Source organism: Thunnus maccoyii, chromosome 6, assembly GCF_910596095.1.
Source record: "Thunnus maccoyii chromosome 6, fThuMac1.1, whole genome shotgun sequence".
Taxonomy (NCBI): domain Eukaryota; kingdom Metazoa; phylum Chordata; class Actinopteri; order Scombriformes; family Scombridae; genus Thunnus; species Thunnus maccoyii.
In genome coordinates, this window is record NC_056538.1 from 22531332 (window position 1) to 22557070 (window position 25739).

Here is a 25739-nt window from a genome sequence, read left to right on the forward strand (position 1 = left end):
CAACAGTGAATGATTCTCAGATTAAATTATAAGGAAAATTTTGAGAAAACTGATTAAAATTTTGTGTTTTTTTTCCTCCTACTTAATCCTTTTACTCATCTGGGGACTCCTCATATTTGCGGTCCAGACATTAAGTATTTGTACAGTTATACATTATTTGTACCTCTGTACTCTGTGCTTCAGCACATTCAGTGGAAATAAAATCAGGCATACTACATTTCAATTATCGACAGACAACTCTACCTCAGTCTAAATGGAGATTCTCAATCAGCTCTGAGCCACAAGGAAGCTCTTTTGTGCATGAACGTTGAAACAACACAGCTTTTTTTATTGATGAAAACCTGCTCAAATTGAAGCTGAGACTTGGCACTTTAAAGGGGACTTATTATGCTTTTACTTATTTCCAGTCATATATATAATGTTACAATGTCGGATGTTCATATTAAATGTGGCCAAAGTGTCAAATTATGGGGTAGACATATGTAGAAGTGTGAACAAAAAACATTGGCTTCAGACTGCTCTGAAGACTCGGTTTCTAGCAGTTTTTTTTTTTTTCAGATGAATTTCTTTATATGGTCATCTGCTCCACACTGCTAACATTATGGCATTTTTTCCATCGTTTTGGAGGTTGTCATGCTGAGCCATGACTCGAGTCGAGCTGGTATGCTGTGAGTGTTTTCCCATTACACAGCACAGCAAAGTAAAATAAGTTTTTTTAGCTGTTGGAGGTGTGCTGGTTGTCTGCAGCTCCTCATCAAACATAAGCATCATTGTGGCTGTTTCTGCTTGTACTATCCCTCCCTGCATTATTTCTGATCTGCTATAACTGATCTGCTGAACAAATAGCTCCAAATATCTCCGTATGTTGTTGTTTCAACTGGTTCTTAGCACCGCTAATGAAGCTCCGCTAATTCGGTGTGGAACACTTTTCATTTCATGTAAATTCCTCATAATAAAAGTCTCACGTTATTTAGTCATTTAAGAGCTTTTAATATGAAGCAGTAAAGCAGGAAATGTTGGGTTCGCATTGGCGATAACTTAATACGACTCTGATACGGCTGCCCCTCAGCAGGCTTCCAGAAAGCTGACCAATCAGAACAGAGTGGGCTCATTAGGAGGGGGTCCTTAAAGAGACAGGAGCTAAGACTGCTTGTTAAGAGACAGAGGCTGAACTGAGGGATTGCATTAAGGGCCAGTATAAGATAAATAAGGAGTTTTTTGAACCGTGAATCATGCAATGCTACTCTAATGGAGTCCTAGCATAAAAATATAGAAATAGCATAATAGGCCCCCTTTAATGTAGTATCCATTACTTTGTGCTGAATCACAGATCCTGAAGGAAAAAAATGTGCAGATGTCCAAATGCTTACTGCCTGGGCTGTATCTTGTGACCCCTTGGAGGGCCTCTGACCTCCAGATAGGGGGCCTTTACATTAAGAGTACTTGCAGTTCCACTGTGGCGTCTGCTCACCACCAGGTGGCACTGTAGCACTTCAGAAATGGCAAAGCTCCCATTGCATTCTGGGGAGATCACAGACTTTGATTTGCTTCTCTGACATCTCAAATCTGCTCATAAACACTGCAGAGGATCCAGAGTTTCATTGCCTCTATTGCTTTTACATTTTCAGTGGAGTATATTATAAGAACTACATGGTTTGGATGTAAAAACGAAAAGAAAGAATACATTATTTAAGAGCTGTATATACCTCCAGTTGACTGTTGCAGTGACCCTAGCTATAGACGATTCAGACATTGTCAGAAAGTGAATGACACTGCTCCTTATATACCATAAGGTTGTCACTATAGAAATCCCACTAGAGGATAATAAGAAGGAATCAGCCAAGGTTGTCCAAAGTGCCTTGGGAATTGTTGCTTTGTTAGAAATTATTAAAGTGTTCCACCCTCGATCAAAACAGCCTCCCATTCACAGCTGACTGAAAGGCTTGGTCTGTGGTGAAAACCATTAAGAGAGCCTGTGGACTCTGAGCAATGTCTCCTGGCAGCTCTGCATTGCTCCTGGAGCAGTGAGCCATTGTTTATTCATCGCCACATTGGCATTCAAAGTGCATCCTCACTGTTCTCTCTCATAACCAACAAGTTGCCATTTTTATGCATGTGAAGGTTGAAGGCAAATTATTTATGGGAGACTGGACCCGAGGAAAGAGAACGGCCTCTAGCAAAATGGTTTACGTTGAGAGCAATCCTTTTCTATAGGCTATTGAATTCGCTGGATCACAGCTAGATATGCATGTATTATTCAGCATTTCAGAGAAAGAATTGTTGCCCTGCTAGATAGCCATCTGTTTTTTGGACATTGTGATGCATTTGAGACATGCTACCTTTCAGGATCAGGTTAAAGTCTTATTTTTCAGCGGGGGGCAGATGAAATGAGTGGAAAAAAGGCTCTCCGGTGTCCCTTCATCTAGGTTTGTCTCCCCTCAGTGCAGCGAAGGTTGTAAAGAAAGAAATATCTGAGCAGAAATTGCACACACATGTCTTGATGAGTCTGAATTGGAAGGAATGTAGAGCAAGCCGAGTTCAGCGGCAAAGGGTAGGAACTTTCACCTGTATGAGAAATTATTCAAGAACATCTGGTGTGGTCCAGATGCAGAGATGGGATGTGTGAGGCGTGTGGTGCCAAACACCAGCAGGTGCAAGGTGAAAGGACTGTCACCTCTCCGGGGGTAGGTGATCCGTGGGATAATAGTTGCCCTACACACTTGAGGAGATGACTCTTTAGAGTTGTTTTGTGAACAAAATTGTGCATTATAGACTCTTTATATTCTGGAGAACAATTTAAAATCCTTAATGGATCTTACTGTGACTGCAGACTGCTGATCTATTAGTAATATAGCACATGGCAGTAGCTGTGCTTGTCTGGTTCATAGCACTTTAGTGGCTCCATAAAGAACCATTTTTGGTTGTTCATTACAGTGTAATGTTCCATTACAAAACATTATTGGAACTTTATGAATGTACACTTCCTCATTGTTTCTTTGATGGATCTTGACTGTGAAGTGCAGAGCATACTTAAATAACTCTAACATAAAATGGTGCAGTGTAAGCCTCTACTTCTGAAAAATTCTCTTTAAAAGATATAAATCCTGCCGGGGCTTATTTTGGAATTCATATTAGTCTAAATATGGGTTGATTTTTTTTCTTTCCTTCTAGTGAATATGTATAAAGAAGTATTATCTTTTAAAATGCTGCCTCTGTATATAGCAGTGTGTGATGGCCTGAAATTGTGCCTTAAAATAGATGTTTTAGTGAGCACACAAAGCAGTACCTGAGCTTATTACAAGCTAAAATGTCACTTTTCTGCACTTTTTCCTTGTACGTGTGACTGTAGTCAGGCATAGAGGAAAAGTCTGATTCGCACTCTTGCCATTCTGGCTGGGTGCTGCATTGTTGTTGGTGTTGACGGTCTGGAGATGAGTTTCACAAGTGCGAAACAAGTAAATGGCAGTTTCTACTTTTAGGCATGCTCCTGTTATCTTTCCAGCATCTCCCTGATTATGTAGTTAGGAGAAGCAGCAACTTTCTGTACCATAATCACCACAGTAATATATTTCAGATTTTCTATCCTACTAGTTTGAAAGATAGAGTGTTATTTATAAAAGAAAGAAATTTCTTACAGATCATCTGTGGCTCACTTAATTACTTAGTTAACATGACAATGGGTTCTAATTTAATTACAGCAACCAAGAGAACCTTGATGGTACTTTAGATAACCAATTAGGCCCTGACTATGGGTGGAAATACATATTTTATTCAAGTGTATCCATGTTTTTTTGAAATAAAAAAAACAGCTGCTTTTTAGTGGGAGCCGTGGTGGTTGGATGGGAGAGCAGGGACACAATGCTTAGTGATTGAATAAGTGATTAGACCTCAGGTTTAGGCTCCTCACTTGCAGTAATGGCTGCCTATTAGGGCTCAGTTTTCTAATTTGACATTCACATGCGTATCAAAGTGACTACGCAAGTAGAAGACTGTGTGCCGGCCTGTACAATGCAAGGCTCAGTTTGTGTTGCAAATAATGCTCTTGACCTTTAACTGATGAATAATAGCCTGAGAAACAGAATGTAATTATCCAAGGCATTACAGTTGGTTCAAAAGGTAACCACCAGTTGAATAAGCTTTAGCCATGTGAATCCATTTGGGACATTTATTGTAAATGATACATCTGGTATTTTGGGCATGGCTCTGTGGTGCTGAATACAGCTCGATGATTTTGAATTTCGTAAAAATTTAAAACCATAAGGCATTACTAATGAGCAAATAGGAACAAAAGCCAAACAATCCAACAGGTTCCAGGCTATGGAGAGTGGGTTTTATCCATTAAAAATAAAGAAAAAGTGTTTGTTTTAAGCCTCCATCTGGATCACTGAGCAAATCATCAGATGAAAGGCCAGAGTAAACACGCTCAGACACAGTTGCTATGCAGATTCATTCAGATGAACTGTTACTAATGTCATCTCCTGGCTGCTGATGGTGCAGGTGGACACACAGTACAGGTAAGCTACCACAGACATGGTATGGAAATTATATGTTGTAAAGAAAACCTATAACTGAGCGGAAAAGTAATTACATTCATTCAGTCATTTTACAGACAGAGAACTTGGGGACTTGCTTCAGGCTCCACCCTCTGTAATTTCACAAGTATTTAATTCATGCATTTACAATCTCAATTTAATTTCTAAGTTAAGAAACAAAGCATGCTCGAATATAATTTATCTTTTTGACATGCCCTTTTTAAATTGGACTAAATCAAATATGCTTTAGGTCGGAGGCAAAACATTTTTCTGAAAAAAAAAAAAAATCTCAGCAACCACTAAATCACTTAGCAAGCACAAGTAACAAGTAATATGGTTAAAAGTAAAATAATTACATTACCTCTGCCTTCTGCTGAACGCAAAATAATGTTACAATCAGTAGGATTTTCACTAAGCATCAATAAAAAACCTCTTTAGTTTTTAATTAGAGTTAAATAATACAGATGTGGATCAATTCCACACTGAAATGCAGCAAATTAACACAAAAACTAACATTAAGAGAAAAACAAACCTCTACCACATGGAGCAGGAAGTGACAATTCCTCCCGAATAGAGGTAAAGGACTTAATGATGTGTTTAAAAGTAATTATCAACATAATTGGAGAACACTGTTCACCCGCATGTTTCCTTAAAATAATGCATTATTCTTGGTACTACCACTATTCCTCAAAATACTAATTAACCGGTGCAGAAAAGTGTGTTCTATCTTGTTTCCATTAACTCGTCTCTTTTGTTCCGTTCTGTACACATCTTTTCTTTTTTTCAGTTTTCTTTTGTTCACATCACAATGACATGCTAAGAGTGCGCTAACACTGTACTTAACACATCTCAGGCTTAGACTTTCATGTCTTAAAATGAAAACCCAGTGATAGTACAAGAATTATGCTTTTGATGGTGGCTTTCCTCGTCTCGTTTTAGTTTCTGATGCTCTGCGTGTGTGCAATGTGAACTGTTGTGTGATCGTAAACTCAGCGTGGATGTGCATGGGATGACCACACAGGCAAACTGGATGAACAGCTCTGCTCAGCATCGTTTTACTGAGCAAAAACTGAATCCTATGCACAGCTGAACAAAGGAAGAGAACACCAAACGCCTCTCAGTAAACCTTTGTATCCAAGCTTTCTTAATCTGCAGTGTGTTACTCTGCAACTCGGTTTTGAAAAAGAGAGAGGCTGCAATGGTTACAGAGCATGAAACAGATAAAATTTAAACTTGTCCACATCTTGACAAATGGAATTGAATTTAAGCTCATTCAAGCTGATGAACTCCATCCCATGATGCCTTTCTTTCCAGTTGGAGGCCCTGTGTTTGAATTCAATGCCAATTTAATTAAAACATGTAACTTTTAATTACCTAACTAATTAATCTAATACGTGAAAATAGACTCAGTCTGATAAATTATTGAAGTGGCAATGTTCCTGCAGCAACTCACCGGCTCACTAAGGCTCCCTGTGACTGACTTCAAGGCTGTGTACAGGCATTTTTTAGACTGTAACAGGCTGTCCCACAAAAATAGAACGCTTTCATATGCTGACAAGTGAAACACACACACAAAACATAAGCGAAAAAACACATCCATAGAGGAGTTGGCGGTGTATCAGAAAGAAGGTGGATGACTAAATAAACTTGTAGTGCAACAATAGCACTTTTTTTTTATGGCTATCTCAAAAAAGATAATCACCAGCAGCTATCTAAGTGTTTCAAATTAAAAATCTGCTTTAAATGAAAATGAATTATGCATCAACAATACTAAATACGATATAAAGATTATGCACAGTCATTGCAGAATAAAAGATAAGAAGGAAAGATTGGGAAATGTTTTCCTTGCTTATTGTATCTGGGTGGTGACTATGAAGCGGAACATCAATGTAAATTTGGCAAAGAAAACTTCTCTTTGCTTCTGCAGAACGGAGTCACCTTGAGCTTTGGTTGAGGGAACTTCAGAGGATGCTGCTTGAAGCTTAGGCTCAGCAGATAATTACAGATTTCCTTGTCGGAAACACTTAACCTTTTTTGGGGGAGAGAAGGGTAAGAAGAACCTATTTTTTGTTTGCTTTTCGAGTAAATCACACCTAAAACTTCCACATCAACACCCGGCACATTTCCTCCCTCTGGAGGAAAAACATCAGTCTCTGATTAACTATCAGAGTATTAAACATCAAGCAGCAACATCACTGACATTAGAGCCTATAGTGCTGTTCACAGCATCTTTCAGGTTTGGAGTTAATCACCTCACAAACACAAGTCTCTTCTCCCTGACACTTTCATACAGGATTAACAGGCTGGTAGTGTGTGCTTTAATTAATGCAGATTTCTCTGGGTCATACTGTAGCAGTCGCAGATAATTGTGTTGTGGTTATCGCAGGCTTCAGGTGCTTGTCCTTCATCATTGTTTGAAACAACTAGCTCATCTGTTTCATGGAAAATGACTTGGCATTTTTCTCTCAACATTAATAGAGCAGAGAGACTTTGAAGATCCAAAAGCAGTCAGATGATGTTTTCTGCAAAAAAAACCCCTCTTCTTGGCATTGCTTGGCTTTGTTGGATTGGGTGTAGTTTTCATGTTTTTTTCTTCCTGCAATTAAATTCCTTTTAAAGAGTTTTACAACAGAGTTTCAAAAACATTGCAAAACGTAATGCAAAGAGAAAATCTTTAAACACAATATGCTGCCCATACTGCAAAACACTAAATCACATGCTCAGTCCTCAGAATATAACCACCTCATGTTAGCACAAGTTTCAATGCTTTTTACTGAGCGCTGAGACTGTGGTGGAGTATCTAAATACATTTACTAAGTACTACACTTAAAGTACACATTTGAGTTACTTCTTTAGTTTTTCTAGTTCATGTTACGTCATATTTCTGCTCCTCTATATGTCACAGGGAAATATTTTACTTTTTACTCCATATTTATCTGAAAGTTGTTACCAGTTACTTCAATTTAAGATTTTATCTAAAAAGACATATGATAAGCTTATAAAATGTAATTAATTGTTAAACCAGTGGTTTCCAAACATTTTGGCTTGTGACCCCTTACAAAAAGCAGTCTAGTAGGGGACTCTTATCGCATTTCAGATGTTTTTAGCAGTTCCACCAAAGAGACATTTACCCTCTAAACTTCTGAGATGGTTTCATTTAAACATTTACTTGGGCTCAAATTATCCAATGTTTGACAAAACAGAAAAGATTTAAGGAAAATGCCTGACATGAATATAAATTTGTTTATTTGTTTTACCCCATTAATCATCTTTGACCCCCAAGATTTCTCTTGTGACCCACTGGAGGGGGTCTGAGCACTAGGGTGGGAATCACTGGACTAAACTATATTTAAAATTATAGCTCCATGTTGACCAGCCACAACCAGAAATGCTATTTATGCATTGATGCATTAGTATTAACAACCAATCAATGTGCAATAGGCTATAATAATATTCCAGTCATAGCCACATTCAGAAAACTTTGCCTTTGATACTTGAAGTCATTTTGCTGATAGGGATTTTGAATGCAGGACGTTTACTTGTAATGAAGTATTTTTACATTGTTATATTGGTACTTTAAATAAAAGATCTCTATACTTCTTCCACCATTGTGCACAGATCACTGAATCAATGCAACATGTGGCTGCAATCATTTTTAATGATTTGAACAATATTACCCAGGTGAGCAGTACTGTAACTTCTTTTCTGATTACCCCAACACCACTGTCATAAACTGATGTAGGGCAGCAGTATACAGAAAAAAGGAGAAATGCAAGGCAAGAAAAGAAATGTCATTGATTTTCTTTTGATTACAGTCAAAATGCTGCAGTGTGTTGACATGGGTTTACTGTAATGTTATAGGCTTTTCAGCGATACAGTATGGGTGTGGCTCACTGTATTTTAGATACAGTCATTTTGACTCATATTAATAGGATTCACAGCATTTTAAACTCAGACTGTAGTCTACATTATCTATACTAACAGAATTTAGCATATTCATAATGTGAACAAATGTATACTTCTTGTATAATCTATGAGGAAATTACCATTGCAGATACTTTTTTGATGATGTAACCCTTATTCCTGTTGACAGCATTACTGAATAATGTATGTAATGTAATGTAAAATAAAAATGCAGCAATTATTTAAATTATGTTAAACATATACAATGTCGTGATGCTCTGACAAACTTACTGCGTGATGTAAAACTTAATTTTACATCAGATGTTTTCGCAGCTTTTTGTGTTCAGAGTTTTTCAATTTGAAACTCTGTGAAAACTGATCCAAAGCGATTGTCAATTCCCATAAAAAACATTCCTCTGTCGGCTGTCATCACACCTTTTAAGTATCGGGAAGATGTTTTTTTATCTCCAATATAAAAAGTCTTTAAGAAAAAAATCGTTGTGCAAAAAGCCCTTGAGCTTTTCATTCTCTGTGAGAAATAAAAATGTAGTTTGAAAAGAAACATACTGGAGGAATTTGTCGTCTTGTTAAACAAGAATTATGTAAGTCCTTGAGTATTTGTGCTAGACAGGAGCTATAAAGGGAGATAAGTGTGACAGAGCCTGTTGCGTTTGCCTTTGTTCACCCACTATTTATTCCCACATCATTTAATTATACCTCAGCCAAGCCAAGTGCTACATGCCATCAATCTCAATCAATCAATTAACCAACTAAACAAGCCATGCTCAGACATTCGTTCACTCTCAATTTCCCCATTGTGCTAATTACACTTAAACATGTCATTCCAAATTAAAAGTGAACATTTAAATGGAATTAGCAGCATCTAACTGAAACATCACCCCTCAACATTCATGCATTCATAATACACTGACAGCTGATACAGCTCAACGGCAAATCCTTGTACCTGCTTCTTACTCAAATGGTTTAATTTCAAGGATTTAACCTCTTGATTCGGTGGGGAAAATATTAATAAATATAGAGAAAATCCTGTAATCTGTCATGTTTCCAAAAAAAAAAAAAATCAATCGGCAGGTATTTAATCTTCCTTGAGGGAAGCATTATATTTCAATGATTGTATGAGTTAGGGAGAAAAGTGGCTGGTTTCTAAGGTTAAACTATTCCCATTAAAGTTTGAATAATGTTGTTGACCTTTACCTGGCATGGATCACTTAAAGTAATGTGGAAATAGTGGCACTGACAGAATTATGATGACAGAATAGCTTATGGTTATGAATTAGGTCTTGTTCCTCGAAATGCCTATCAATTTGTCAAATCACTAACATCCACGTGTTCAGCCCGAAAACCTTAACAGGGGCCCCCGAGCCTGTCAGTGTCAGTCATTGTGTCATTTAAAACGTTTCTCGACTCTATCTGTACCACAGTGCATGTGTCAGTCACTGATAGGAGCTCAGATTGCTTGCTGCTGCTGCTGCTGCTGCTGCTGCTTCTCCCCCACATTGAATCCACATCGGTAGTAGTATTTTTGCCTCAACTCTTTCTTCTCTGGGAGTTTGACAAGTATCAGCAGCTCAGGATGAAGTGAACATGTTCAAATCCAGCTAATGTATTCAGCACGTTAGAGAGGCGGAGAGACGTTGACAACACAGACAAGTTAATAAATTCTGCAGTCTGCCAGCAGGACAGGACGACAAAGTGAAACCACGTTTTTGATCAAGTCACAACAACACCCCGCTTTAAACATTGATATCTTTTTATTAAGACAAGTACTCTTCTGATTTTTTTTTCCTTTTGTAAAAATGTTGGTGAACCAATACAAAATATGCATGGTCATATGAGAAACATCTTCTTCACTACACAAAAGAAAAAATGTCGCCTGGGTACAGAGAGAAATTTAAGATTCAACAACAACAAATAAACAAAAAACAACAATTTTGGGGTAATAAAACAACCAAACCCCCTCCCTCTCTTCCTCTCTCCCTTCCCAGGCGTTAAACATGAGTTTCATCCAAATATCCAAGACATGTTACAGATCATTCATAAAACTTCATGTCACAGTAAATACACCATCTTTTCATCTATGAAAATGTATGCATGAATTGATTGAATGCAAACAGATGCTTGATTGACTGTCTGTGGTCACATCCTATAATTACTAAATAACCGATACTCTATGAGCAAAGTGTTACAGTGGAAGAAGAAGAAGAAGAAGAAGAAGAAGAAGAAGAAGAAGAAGAAGTTTTATGAACATCATTGTGATTTTGTTGACACTGACTGTACATAATTTTCGTCTGCTTAACAAATCTAGTTTTCTTTATTTGTGAACTAGGTCTATGCAAAATAATATTTAACGTTTACTGTAACAGTGCACCATATTAAGAACACATAAACATGTACAACTGAGAAAAACATGTACATCTTGTGGTTTCTTCACTTTTTGAATAGCTGTGGTACTACAGTATATACTGGGGCCTTAAATTTGCATTCTACCTGAGATGCAAAAACACAACTATTAACACTCATGAACCTGAGAGAGTGAAAACAAACATACTAAATATCAAGTATTAAGAAAAATTGGATTAGAATGATGCTTCCCACAATCTTTAATATTCCTCGATTAAAAGCAGCACTCACTTTTAAACCATTTAAGATAAATATCAAACCCCAAAATAAAATTTGTCATGCAGATAACTGTTTCCATGACACTGAAACTCCAGAAAGTACTTTATTTCTCTCTGATATTATTAGTGAGCCTTGTCCTTGAATATATCCAAATAAATAACAAAGTGAAGTGAAGCAGAGAAAATAATTATGACCAAATTGAAATTCTTTTGTAAAACGTGATCACTAATTAAGACAATAAATACTATATCCTGGCACACGACATTCTAGTCAGTGGAAGCTGCCACACCACCCTGATAAACAAAGAAATACTTTTTTTTTTTTCTTTTTCTTTTTTTTTTTTTGCAATATCAAACTCATTCCAGGTTTTTAAGCTCCAGGTCGTAATGTGAGTCTATGGTGCGTGAATACAGACAACTTGGATGAGTATTGGCCCTGTAAGTTAGAAAGGACAGAAATATACAAGAGATACTGTAAAGTTTACATGAGGATACTGTACGATACTAACCATATGCCTCAAAATCAGAGAAGGCACTAAATTAAGTCCTTCAGTCTTTTCCTTTATAATGATAAGTATCAAGAGGTGGGTTTAAGGCAGTGGTTATCCTTTTTCATAATACATTTACTATTTTTTTTCTTATTCAGGCAATACAATGATATCACTCACTAATTACCAAACAAGTTTTACTTTTCTAGCTGTGACAGAGTCAGAAGCATGAAGCATGCATGCTGCGCACACTGCATCTCTGTCTGCTAATGTAGGATCTTCTGATTTGTGTTGGTGAGAAAGAGAAATTTGTAACAGTAGACGGCTCCTCTGTGAAGGTTTGAGGCTGGAGGATGATAGTAAGAAAATGATCTTTCTCAAACCAAGTCTAAAGCTCTACGCAAATCTTTGATAACTTGTTAGGCTGAGAGCCCTTACAAGTAATCAAAGACAGCCCGAAGGTGAAATTTCTTTACAGACAGCAAAGAAATATAACTGATTAATGTTTGCAGTGATTGAATGTCTTTTTACTCGTGTATGGACGAAGGCTAAATGTCGTAGTGTGTAGCAAGAGTTTTTAAGCCAGGAAATAAGCAGAGATTTTTTTTTTTCACTTGCTATGGGTATTCACACAGACACACCTGATACCCTACACATCACTGAAAGGAAACCTTGCCATTGAAAGTGTAACATTCTTGCCTTTAACACCGCTCAATCAAATAAAAAGATAAAACCTTGGAAAATAAAATCAACCAAAGTCCTTGTAACATTTCCAGTTAAAGGCAGGATGAGTAGGATTTTCATTTGAAACAAACAAACAAACAAAAAAAAAAAACGATGTATAGACTCATACAAAAATAATCCCTCTCTATCATCACTTATGACCCACTAGAAGTGTGTGGAGGTGTCTTTATCTGCAGAGACCCTGCCCTCTGTCTGTATTTTCTTATTTTGCTGTGTTTGGGATGTTTCTGGGCGCCAACCTTTGGGCAGTGGGTGTGTAGCTCCCAGTCAATAACAGAGCGCAGGGTGTGAGGTCGGGACTCTTTAAACTGTCAATATTCAGTATTATCAGATAAACAATCAATTATTCAGAGAGGAGCAGTCTGCAAAGTGGACTTTTGCTGTCAGCCTTTACTTTATACAAGTAATATGCACTGTACGCACACGCGCGTAATTATCATAATTGGTCCAGGGTCGACAATGTGGGTGGTATGAAAATGTGAAGAATTTCATGTTTAAACCAAAAGCAGACACAGCAGGCCGTACCAATATCTAACAAATAATACATTTTAAAAAGATTTTATGATTAATGCAGCAGGACCAGTTGCTCTTTTAGGTACTATGTGGTAAAAAAAAAGAAATATCTGACCCCAAATCAACAGACAGCCAACAGACAGGGAGTCTTTTGGCTTCAAAATTATTAGAGCAACATTTTCTGCCATGTTTTTGGTCCTCCCATCCCATGGATGAAAAAGAGTGGCAAAAATAATTGTTAGATCATTCTAGATAGAGGCAATGCTTTTAAAAGAATAGTTTGACATTTTGGGAAATGCGCTTATATGCTCTCTTGGCAAGAGATAGATGAAAAGATACCACCTCCATATCTGTAATGTAAATTTGAAGCTACTGCCAGCAGCCAATTAGCTTAGCTTAACACAAAGATTGGAAACAGGGAGAAACTGTTAGCCTGGCTCTGTCCATAGGCAACAAAACCTGCCAACCACCACCTATAAAGCTCACTGATTAACACTTTATATCTGGTTTGTTTAATCCTTTCAAAAACAGTACCGTACTAGCCTTAACTAACTTGACTAGCCTTTTTCTTAGCCAGCAAATAGTCCCCTGTTATGGTGCAACCCCCACCTTCGGACAGAGCCAAGCTCGCTGTTTCCCCACTGTTTCCAGTCCTCATGCTAAGCTAAGCGAACTCGCCCCTGGCTGTAGCTTCATATTTAACAGACAAATATGAGAGTGGTATTGATCTTTTCATCTAACTCTTGCCAAGAAAGAGAATAAGTGTATTTCAAAAAAATGCTGAAGGTTTCCATTAATATTTTCATGAGCAGACGTCCATCTAATGACAATATAAAAAGCAGATGACAGTAGATGTTATCCGCCATTGTTGATTTAGTGTCATTCTCTCAATAGGCAGAAAAACATGATACAGAGCTTTAAGAAAAGAATGAACAGTTCTGATTTTTTTCTGTAGAAATTCACGGCACATTACAGCTGTCATGGTGTCTTAGACTGCACTCCACAAATCCTACACGAATACTAAACTGACCTCACATCTACTACTTGTCAAACCAATGCGGGACCAGTTGTACTTTGCAGTTTGATGTGAAATTATACTAAACCGCACTCCTACTGTACTTGACTTTCAGAAACAAATACATTCTATGACGAGCATAATTACTCACAATCGTTACATTATTAATCAACACAGTGAACCTGACCTTGGGTTTGAGTGAAATCTGTGCGGAAACACATTAAAACCAATCAGACCTGCATGTATGGAGAGGGGGCAATGTGATGAATTTGCAGGGACGGTTGGACTTTGACCCAGCAGGGAGAAAAAGGTGTTGACACTGTGTTCTAGTCAGTGAACTCTGGAAATTACTCAAAAAAAAAAAAAAAAAAGTGTGGATGAGCTGGCTCCTAGTGCACAGAGACTCTCGAGCTAAAAGCTAGCTGCAGCATACATAGACAAACACCAGGCCCATTTAATCTCCTCCGAAAGCCAAATGCAACAAAGGATCAGGTGGAGTACATGGAGAAAAAAAAATCCAATCCAACAAGCATGTGAGGGGGGAAACAACAAAATAAACAAAAGAAATAGAACAAGGCACAAAATTGTCTGTAAAATAATTGAACTGTACAGAATAGGCCCCAGCAGTCCAGGAAGGGTCGGATAGGAGACTCAGCAACGCCTATTCTTACCACTTGGCCATGCCAGTCCTACTTTCCACTTTCTCTTTCTTCTCTTCCTCTTTAAATCTTGCCCTCCCCGCCCTCAAGCCTTCTCGTAACCAATCAGAGTTAGACATAATGCTCCTACAGCAAAACCACCACCACCACCAGCAGCATCCCCACCCGTCTCTCCTGGCCTGTCCTGTTTAGATATAGTACTCCTTCTTCTCGTCTGTATTGTTGTGTCCTCCCTCCGCATTGATGATGGCCGTGTCTGCATCAGCTGCGTCGTCCGCCCCTTTGGCTTCATGTGTGAAGTAAGTACCTGTGCAGGAGTACAGACAAATTAGCCACACGCTCTCCTCCTCCTCCTCTTCCTCCTCCTCTCGTGCACTTCAATCCTATTGTGCTCCACTTGCAACAAAAAACACTTGAACTCTGAGATTTGTTCATGATCAAGTATGATTGCACTGCCGGTGTTTTACCTTTGTGTCTGGCAAAGTATCGACCAAGAACAATGAGTGCACAGAGGATGGCAAACATCACCACGGCAACCACTCCTCCGATGACAGCATGGTCAATTTTCTGTGGTGCCCCCTCGCCAGCTCTGGAGTCTGAAAACAAGACAATAACCGTAAATAATTCCATGATCAGTAAACCCTCTCAGCCAGTCACAAAGCTAATACCTTCACACAGACGTGGACCACACTGGAGTCTGCGGTCATTACATCATTAGGCTGCCAAAATAAACAAATTGGTTTGTTTTCTTTCAGAGCATTTTAACATGACCTAACCACAGAAAGGAAACACTTAAATAGGCGGCTCAGAGAAATGCCAGCTTATGTTGTTTACCAATAAAAACTATGACACAAGTTGGTCCATGGAGGATGATAAATAGTTTACAATTTGAAACTAAGGAGCCCACAAATAGGCTATTAAAGCATTTTGTTGTTACTTACTGACAACTTCTGCAAAAACCACCAATAATTCAGATTGATAATACCCAGATTGAGGCTTTTCTCAACAACTTTTAATCTCTTGGATTTTTTTTTTTTTTTTTTACCATTTTCCTTCCCAGCTTTATGTGCAGTCACATTGTCCACAAAACCATTCAAATTCAAAATCTATTCACATATTGCATTAAAGGAATAGTTCAACATTTTGGGAGACACTAAGAGTTAGCTGACAAGATCAATACGATTTTCATGTCCGTATGGTGAGCCAGTTAGCTTAGCTTAACATAACTGTATTCATGAATTATAAAAAAAACAGTATCTATTACTTGAACATGTTGTATGTCTATCTAAATTATTAACCATACACACTGCTGAACCCGGATCGTTACATGAATGCTTTCAGTGCCATACAGCCGAAATAGCTGCCTGAGCCTCTTGAGTGAGCAATGTTGAAAAATGTTTTAAGACAGTTATTACACCATGAAACAGTAGACACCGTCTGCAATTTCAGCGAGAGTTCACACACTGTAAAATATATTGCGATTTAAGAGGCCATTTCTGGAAGTTATAGAGTTCAATCATCAGAAATAGACACAAGTCTGGAGATAAATTGGCGCCCGATGTCCCCATGCAGAGAAATACGTGGCTGCCTCAGGTGTCAAAGAGCATCACTGTCTAGCATTTAGCCAGATTTATCCGTGCACCACAGAGGAACAAGGCAAAATTTGAAGCCTTTAAATTTCCAGTCTCAGAATAGTTCAGAGGCATTTATCAATAGTCTATATCTGTGCACATTTGGACTGATGGAGGAGTGGCGGGTGAGGGAATGGCTGCGCTGTTCTTTGCTGCATGAGAGAGCAGCTCAATTTTCCATCAATCTCACTAGTCATGCTCTGAACTTGAATGATTTTGATAAAAGACGAGCGGAGAGTGCAGAATTTCTCAACACTGTGAGGGCGTAATAGGTTGAGCTGAGGGGCTCTAAGACAAGTGACACATTCTCATTCTCTGAAAACAACACCTTATTCAAGTTGCATTCACGTAACGCGAGGACATCTTGGAAGTGGAACTGCAATGAAACTAATTAATAAGAAAAGTTTTGTTTCAGTTGAGCACTCTCTTAAAATGGACTCGTCTTCATGAGGCAAGTCGTGGATGTGCGTTGGTGTGTGTGAAGGAGGGACATGCAAGGCACAGTTTGTTTACTGTATCAGGGATGTCAGATAGCAAAGCTCATTCCCCGAGGAGAGGGAACAGCCCATGCTCCATGCTAATGAACATACACCCACTAAATGGCCTGTGCACAGTCCTGTCTCCTCCCCTCTTTTGCCCCCACACCTTCCTGCCCTCACCTTGCTCCTTTCTGTCTACCGTTTGACACATCCGCAAGGAAACATGCAGGGTCTCGGCTGCCTCTGCACACCGAGGGAAGAGTTTTATTTAAGAGGTAGAAAAATCCAGCCGGTGTGCAGAATGTATCAAAAAATGTCAGGGAGAAACTAAAAATCCGATAACACCTACAGTATCCGCTGTTATGGTTGGTTGCATATCAGGTTGCTAATATTATGTTCAGTACTGAATGCTGGTTGTCTGTTTGGTAGTCTTTTATTTATTACAGGGGAATGCAACAAAACATGATCGGCAGTACATTATGTGTAACGATTTTGAAATGGAATAGCCATGCGATAAATGTAACAGTAATGCTCGTTTTCATTCGTTTTGTGCTGTTGCTGTAATACCACATTATAATGTAAGGAGATTATGAGACATGTTACATAACCCAATAAAATACAAAGGTCTAAAGTGTATTGTATGATGATTTTAAACATAAAGGTCACTAATCTACTCAGACTGTGAAAAAGAGCAAAAAAAACAAAAAAAAACCCCTGGTGATATCATTAGTGGCTTGGAGAAAACAAATTTTAAAAGAAAGCTTTTGTTACAATCTGGAGGTACAGTTCAGAGTCTGAAAGATGGGGCTATTTACCAGGCAGCGTGGGTCTTGTGATATTGGTGAAAAAAGATGATATTGGTTGCATTATGGGAAATGCTGGATGCAACGTTTAAATGTTTCTCATACTAGGACATGAGTCTTTCTTAGGCTCTGCTGCTTTGATTTACGCAATTCTTTAAAATGTACTAACAGAGACTGTCCTCCCAAGAAAGATGACAAAATCAGTCGTTTCATTTAATAACCCAAAATTAAATACATTTATGTTCAAGCGAAAAAGGCCTCTTTTTAAACCATGACAATGATTGTCCCCTTACTTTAACCATGGGGTCATTATTGTAATCATGACGATGAAGATCCCCTAACAATGAGGAAGTAGTAATTTGAACCCAAACCATGGTCCTTTCCTAAACCTTATCAGACCCTAACCATAGTGTTGTTACACCATAAAACATTTTTATTTTTCAACGGTGATTTGTAACAGCTTTGGAAGGCAGAGACAGAGATATAATGTTGTCCTGCCAATTACTGCTGATAGGGGCGTCAGATCATAAAACATGTCTTTGTGTCGTTCTGCATGGACCAATGATGCATTTTGTCATTTTGTCATTTAATTTGGAGAACTTTGGAGAACACTGAGGAAGATGTGACTGAAAGCTTTGGAAAAACCAAGTAATTACCAAGTCTTGTAATAAGACTTTTTTGTCAAAAATGATTCTTTCATAAATGGGCTGCATTTATATAATGCTTGTATCCAATGACTCATTCACACCTACACCAGTGGTTGCACGCTACATTACCATACACTGGCCTAATAACCATTGCGAGTAATTGGAGTCTTAAGTGTCTTGCTCAAAGACACTTGAAATGTGGACAGAAAATCCCTGTAATCAACAGCCAACCCTGCGATTATTGGACGGCCCACTCTACCTGCTGAGCTACATCCATTCCCAAATCTGGCTCTTGTGAGTCCCCCAACTTTATGAAAGTGCAGTCATAAATCATTGGAGTGCACAGTTCATGAATCTGTAAGCAGGAACATCTTAAAATATAATGTTTTATAATATAACAACAGAAATGTCAGGTTCAGTTTTGCCAAAGAGATCCATTCACACCTCCACTGTCCACCCACTGCATTTGAGTAGAAGGATCCAGGTTTAGTCTCCAAAAGTGATGTTCTGTATGTGACCCTGACCTCAAAGAGAACAGAATTTCTTTATAAAGTGTCACATTATCATAACTGTAATTCCTCTTCCTGTGTAGATTAGTTTGTCATTCGTTGCTCTAACACATCCAGGATCAAGAGTGTGATTCCCTGAGACCACCCATGTTCAATATATACGCATTCATAATACTGCAAGGTACTTAAAATAAAAAAAAAACCTCCAAATGACAGGCAATATTATTACAGCAGCCTTTGTGGCCTCACACTTGAAATAAGTAGAATTTGATTATGTCTGTAATGTGGATGGTGTCCATACTGCCGGCACAGCTCTGCTCACGGCTCGATCTGGGAGTGCTGACATGCCCACACCGGCGTCCTGACAGGATGTGCACAGCCGTGGGGATTTATGGGGGAATAAAGAGGATTTGCAACTGATGCCTTCGTCTGCGCGTTGGTGAAATCTGCTCTGCTGAACTCCCAGTACCACATGCTTTACAGTCGCACCTTTCCGTCTCTGTACTGGAATGACTAATTGCCACTCTGGTCAGTAACAGAACATCCAATCGGACTATCTGTCAGCCGGGAGATCAGAGCTCCAAGCTTGTCACCGGGATGATTACATGGAACATAATTTCAGTTTTCCCATCTTTTTTTCTTTTAATAGTTTTCTGCTGACATAACGAAGCATATCTCACACACGCACAACCATACACACACACACAAACACACACACACACATATCCTAACCAACACACACAAACACATTACAATTTATAGATGTAATTACATGGATATAATTGAAACAATGACTCTCTTGCATTGATAGAGCAAACCCTTCACTTGCACTGAATAGATTCTCACACTAACCCTTTGCTGGGCAGTGGCAGGACAATGGGACATTGCTGCAGAATCAACTTAAGGGCCGTCAATACCCATTTTGCAGCACTGAACTGCTAACATCCGTGTCTTTTGTATTTGTTGCAATTCGAAAAGGAAATGAACATAATGAGATGAGCATACATGGGCAATCTTCACCAAATCATTTTTCGTATTGCTGTTGTAGCAGACTATCAACAGAGTACAATATTGTCCTCAGTAGAATTCCAATGCCACTGCTTGTCCGCTAAATAGATTTCCGGAGTCCTTTGTAATAACACAAACAATGATTTGAAGATGTACAAATACAAGCTGTGACATTTAACAGAGGTGCTGAAATACAAGTGAAGGTTTGACTACAACTAATAAAATGGGAAAATTGTGACAGTGAACTTGAAGTCCTCGATGGCAGTTTATTGTATCTTTTGAGATTGACAGAATTCTCCACACAAAAGCCTGTCGCACTCATCTCCACTTCATACTTCCCCTTAAATGTGTTTTCTCCCGGCCGAGATCAAGGCAAGGGAAAAGGTTGACAAACTAATAGAAATCTCTGCTTTTCTTCCAAAAGTTCGGCCGGATAACGTGCCGCAAAAGTACGAGGGAATAAAATTCAGACACAATGTGAATTCATTGGCACATAACAGTCACATAACATTCAATCTGCAAAACCCAGTGTGCTTAGTACAGCCCATTATCATTTACAACTACTCCATGAAAAAAACAATATTACTGCAGTGAAACAGGGTGGGCTGGCATTACTAACCTTTTCCCTTGAGTCCAATTAAAATGGACCATTACAATATTTTCTTTCTTTAATAACTGTTTAAAGCAAAGACAAAAACCCCAAAAAAACTGCAGGTCAGAAAAAACACAATTTCAACTGGGAATAAGAGTAAACAAATGTGAAAAAAAACTAATTAGCATTTCTAAATGATTCTTTAATTTTTCCAATGAAATACTTCAAAGAGGAATGATACATGTGAGAGTTAAAACAATTGTGGTAAATGTTTAATGACTAATTATGTTGAATACTAACTGCACTCATAAAAGTCTTTGTGGAAGTCAATGGTGTACACGCAGTAAGACTTGAATCCCAAGACTAAACAGCAGTGGAAATCTGCCAACACCTAACATGCAGTAAACAAGACATGCGTGAAGACCTGACAGAGATGGATTCCTAAAATACCATCTGGCGCTAAAACACAGGATTTCCTATGTGCTTCCCGATGTGTTTGTTACAACAAAGACGTGAACAACCCTGAAGTCATGTACTGTATGTATTCTTTGCAGCACATGTTAAAGTCAGAAGGATTTACAAATCCCTTATGGCTTAGTCAAGCAAGTAATAAAAAGCACATTATGGTTTGTTGTCTTGTCAATTCTAAAGGGTGCAGTATAGAGGCCAGATGCAGGTTCATGTATCGTGTAATGTTTGCTTGCAAAGCTCTTACTGGCAGTTAATTTACAGTGTTGTAGAACCGATAAAGCAGAAGCATGTTGACCTCTGAAAATCCCCTTTAACTCATCACACCCAAAAGCATATTTAACATTTAATTCTTGATGTAACTGAGTTTTTATATTCCTCCATTATATTCATCTGAGATCCTACTGTACCATGCTAAACAACAGTTTACCCTGGACTGCAGATCTGCGGAAACATAGGGTCTTTTCAATCAAGTCTACAACATAATTCCTTGTTCCATGTCTTTCCTCTGGCTCCTCTCGACAAGCCGGGGGAGAGGGGGGTTACTGGAGGCTTAGCCAGGATATAATGTCCCTGCCTTGGATCATCTCTGAGCATCTGACGAGCTGGAGCATTATCGCCACAGACTCACTTTATTCCTTCAGAGCTGGGGATTCTGGGTAAATTCTACCCTCTGCCCAAAAGAAATACAACCACTGACAAAGAACTCATCGAGTACAATTTTCTGTGATGCTGCAACCATCTACTGTCCATCTTGAAAGTAATACTACGCAAGCTTCATTCATGCTAAAATTCTTACTTTATGTTATAAGAGACAGCTGCATACTAGTGTGAAATGTCTCAATCTAGTATTTGGATCAGCACAAAGCATATTTGGCAACTTTTTCTTGATACAGGATGTCAATTTAAAGCTTTTTGTTTTAGTATAAATATTCATTAAAAACACAGAGATAAACAAGGTCTAAAAACTTTCAAACACATGAAAGAATGTTCTTATGAAAGGGTGACTTATCTCTCCCAAGAGGTCCACACACACACTTTGCATCTTTTAAGACACCTAAATACCTGACAATGTGAACTCTTCTGACGCTCTCTGAACATGAAACAAGCAGAGAAGACAAACAACTGTGAGATTCTGTGCTTTAACGCTGCATTTGCTCCCCCACAGTACAAAACCATATGTGGGCCTTGAACTGGTGCCTCAGTTGTAAGGCTACACCCACAGGGAAATCTAGCAAGTGAAATCATTGCGTTTTGGGAATTAAAGCCTATATTTTTACATCAATTATGATCCAAACCAAGAAGAGGTAGAGCATTAACATTTACTAGAATCCCTCTTATGTTTCCTTTTAGCAACTCGAAAGCTAAACGTGTTCTTTAAGGTAGCTGATCCCAGTCACAATGGGATGGGTGGAGCTATCAAAATATGGCACAAACAAGGTTTAAAGGTGCATCTGGGATCTAAATGTGAATAAAAAGGGAGCAAAAATTCAAAACTGTTTGTCTACTACACCCACTAACACTCTACAACAACTAAATCTACTGTATGTTATCCAATTATTTATAATTTTCAGGTTTACATCTGTAATGTGTAAGCAGTTTCCAATTATGACCAGTGGACAAACACACAAAATTACTAAATTTTCTAAAATAACTCAAACCCTTCAATCTATATGTGACAATAACTGAAAATTATGTGTCACAAAAATCACTAATTGCACCTTTAAAACCAGGATCATATAGAGTAGTAGCTCAGTGGTTTCTGATTACGACAGGAAATCACAGCTGGTGGTGGCAAGTGGCCGTGCTGCTTCCCACGCTGGTTCTAGTGAATGAATAAGAAATCTTGCTGTATACATCCTTATTGGTGAGAGGAAAATGCTATACTGTGCTGTTATGCTGATTAAGGTAGTGCTAAAGCAATCTACCGCAAGCCAGCTTAGCATTGCCCCTGTGACAGGGTATTTAGAAGAGTAGTGAACTGCAAGAAAGCTCAATTACATCCTCCCAGCATGTACTGCATAAATCACGGTAAATCCTCTTTCAAGCCTGTCTTTCGGAAATTACTGGAATGTTACAGCGGGAAAAAATGGAGACGGCTGCATCAGTGCAACTCCGAAGAGAATAGCTTATGGAAACATGCAGAGTAATGCACAGTTCTGCAACTTCCTTTTTGACTCTCCCATGAGTCAGAAAACTGAAATGACTTTGTATCCAAGCAGTATAATAACTGTCATACTGCTAATACTTAAAGGCATACTATGCAATGTATAGACTCATGCAAAAATAATCCCTTATGACCCACTATAAGTATGTGGTGGTGTATGTATCTACAGAGACCCTGCCCTCTGCCTGTATTTTCTTATTATTTTGCTGTGTTGGGGACATTTCTAGGTGTCAGCCTTTTTGGCAGTGAGTGTGTAGCCCCCAGCCAATAACAGCTTGCAGGGTGTGAGGTCGGGACTTGTAGCATAGTGACCAGGCTATATTGCTGTTTATGTGCTTCAGTATTTCCCTTGCTTCTCCGTCTCTCTGTGTGCTGCTCCTCTGCTGTCTGTGTGTCTGTTTGACCGAGGGCGGGGCTGAGCTACACACACACACACAGATATTTGCAGAGCAGAGAGGCCACAGCAGACAGGATAAGCGTGTGCTTCGGCTGCATTCACACAAAATCCGGCAATGTGGCACCTTCCCACAGGGATGTGTGGAGGTGTGTGGAGGTGTGGGCATGTTTATTTATGCTTTAGAACGTAACTGCTGTGAAACAATCAGAAAATGTTTTATTTATCTGATTCACAGCTTTGTTCTTGCTACTGCCACTTGCTCTCTTCATTCACTCTCTAGCTTGCTTGACCACCACTGCTCGCTCTCTCTCTCTCTCGCTCTGCTCTCAGCTTGCTCTGGTGTCCCTGACCTGGGGAGGAGGGGCCAGTTTTGAATGCTGTGCTTACAAACACCAACCAACAAATCCTGCATAGTATAACTTTAAAGAGAAAAAAACGGGTAGAAATTTCAAACAAAAATAAAGTTTGGGGAAGTGCATTGTCATAGTGAACAGAGATTTTAAAAAACTCAGAAGACACACAAATATGACAATGGACTGCGCCATTTATGTGACTACTGACATTATTTTTAATAAAAAAAACACAAACAAACTATTGAATAGCAAACTGATTGATCAACTGAAAGAATAAATGGATGACTAAAAGCTGCCATAATTATTGGAGGGAGTGAGTTATAAATGTATTATTTGTATATTGACACATATCATTTTTAGGTCTGTATGAATTGCAGAAAGATCATGACAAAGGGCCAAAATTGCTGTATCTCGAAAGCAGCTACTGATAAACCGATCTATTCTTTAAGGACAGTTTTTTGTATTAAAATGTCACATTCTGGCATATCCAAATGTCAACTCCCAAGGTTGCCTCTCCATCTGTCTAGCCTTAGCGGTGCTTTTGAAATAATAGTGATTTTTTTTTTTTTAATGGTTAATATTGAAGTACATTTAGAGCTGAATCAAAAGTATAAAATGGTGTGATCAGAAGGTTGGCAAATGAACTGCCTTTCATTCATTTCATATGTCTTTGAGAAAATAGTTATTGATGTTTTCTCGGCCTTGCAAAGACGAAGTGTGACTGGCATTTGTAGGGGAAATGTAAAGGGCATTATAATATGATGGATGGGCCAGTTCAGATATAGCTGTAGATGCTGATAAGATAACAGAACAGCAAAGCAGAGTCTCTACATTTTCTCAGATCAAACATGTGACTGGAAAGGGCTATGACAGGTGTCTCTGACAACCCCGTGCTGCCTGTCCTCAATGTCACCTATCAGCAGCGCTATCTGATTAAAACTGGCCATCCACAGTCTCTCTTAGCATTAGGTACAAGCCCTCACTCTTTCTCTCTCTGATCACCTGATCATACGTGCATGCAAGCTCACACACAGACACACACATACACATACACACGATTGCTGAGAGGGACAGTAGTGGGGGCATACAGTACCTTGCGTGTTGACTGGATTGGTGGTGGGTGTGGGGATAGTAGTGGGAGCATCTAGATGAAAAGAGTAAAAAAAATAAAGAACATGTATAAGAAATAAAGAAAGACAAGAGTAAAGAAAGACAAAAGGCATTGAAGATGAAAAGCTGTACTATAAAAATCATAACATGCACATGTTTTAGCTACTGTGGTGAGAGATTAAGAGTCCATGCCAGCGGCTCTATGATACTGTACTTAGGAACAGTGGTGCTTTGATCTAAAAGCTAACGTCAGCATGCTAACATGCTGATGTTTAGCTGGTATAATGTTTACCATGTTAGTTTTGCTTGTTAGCATTCTAATATTTGCTAATGCTAAGATGACCATTGAAGTATTTAGTATAGACTATCTGGGAAACATGGATGTCTGGACAAAATTGTGTGCTAATCAATTAAGTAGATACGCAAACCTTTGGGATCACCAAAGGTATGAGTATCCATCCTCTGTGAACCATGAATGTCTGTACTAAATTTCATGACAATCCATCCAGTAGACTAATATTTGAGACATTTCACTAAAAAACAAAACGTCAACCTCATGGTGGCGCTACATCAGAGGATCACCAAAGTATTTAGCATACATCATCTGGGAACCATGAATGTCTGTACAACATTTCATTACAATCCATCCAATAGTTGTTGAGATATGTCAGCCTGGACAAAAGTGACTGACTGACAGACCATTATTGCCATCCATAAAGCTGTTCTGCTAGCATGGCTAAAGATACAAAGGAAAAGATGCTGATATTTCACTGTACTGCATGGGGTCGTATTATATTTCATTATGGCAAACTATTTTATTTCTTTTTTTATGCATTTTGTAATTAACTATGAATAATAATGACTGGCAATCATGGAAAGGTATTGCTATTGCTATTTTCCAGAGTTGCTCTCAATAATTAAGTCAAACTGCAAATTAAACCACTCTGGTGGTCTCCCGCTGCAGCGCAGCAGAGCCCCGAGCAGCATCCTCCGCCCCACACTGTACTGATTAGGCCTGTCAATAACCCCCAAACAAAATAATCAGAAAGACAAAATGGAGGGCAATTCAGGTATGCAATGGT

The 25739-nt window shown here is 38.7% G+C and overlaps 1 protein-coding gene across 1 annotated transcript in view; it reads right to left on the minus strand.

Annotated features, from left to right (window-relative positions):
• Window positions 1-14625: 14625 nt before the first annotated feature.
• cadm1b (cell adhesion molecule 1b) overlaps window positions 14626-25739 on the minus strand; it is a 154491-nt gene continuing 143377 nt past the window's right edge. The window contains exons 9-11 of the mRNA XM_042414935.1: window positions 24641-24691; window positions 14961-15089; window positions 14626-14800 (exon numbers count right to left, since the gene is read on the minus strand). Coding sequence (XP_042270869.1) covers window positions 14682-14800; window positions 14961-15089; window positions 24641-24691 — 299 coding nt within the window. The 3' untranslated portion in view covers window positions 14626-14681. The remainder of the gene's footprint in view (window positions 14801-14960; window positions 15090-24640; window positions 24692-25739) is intronic.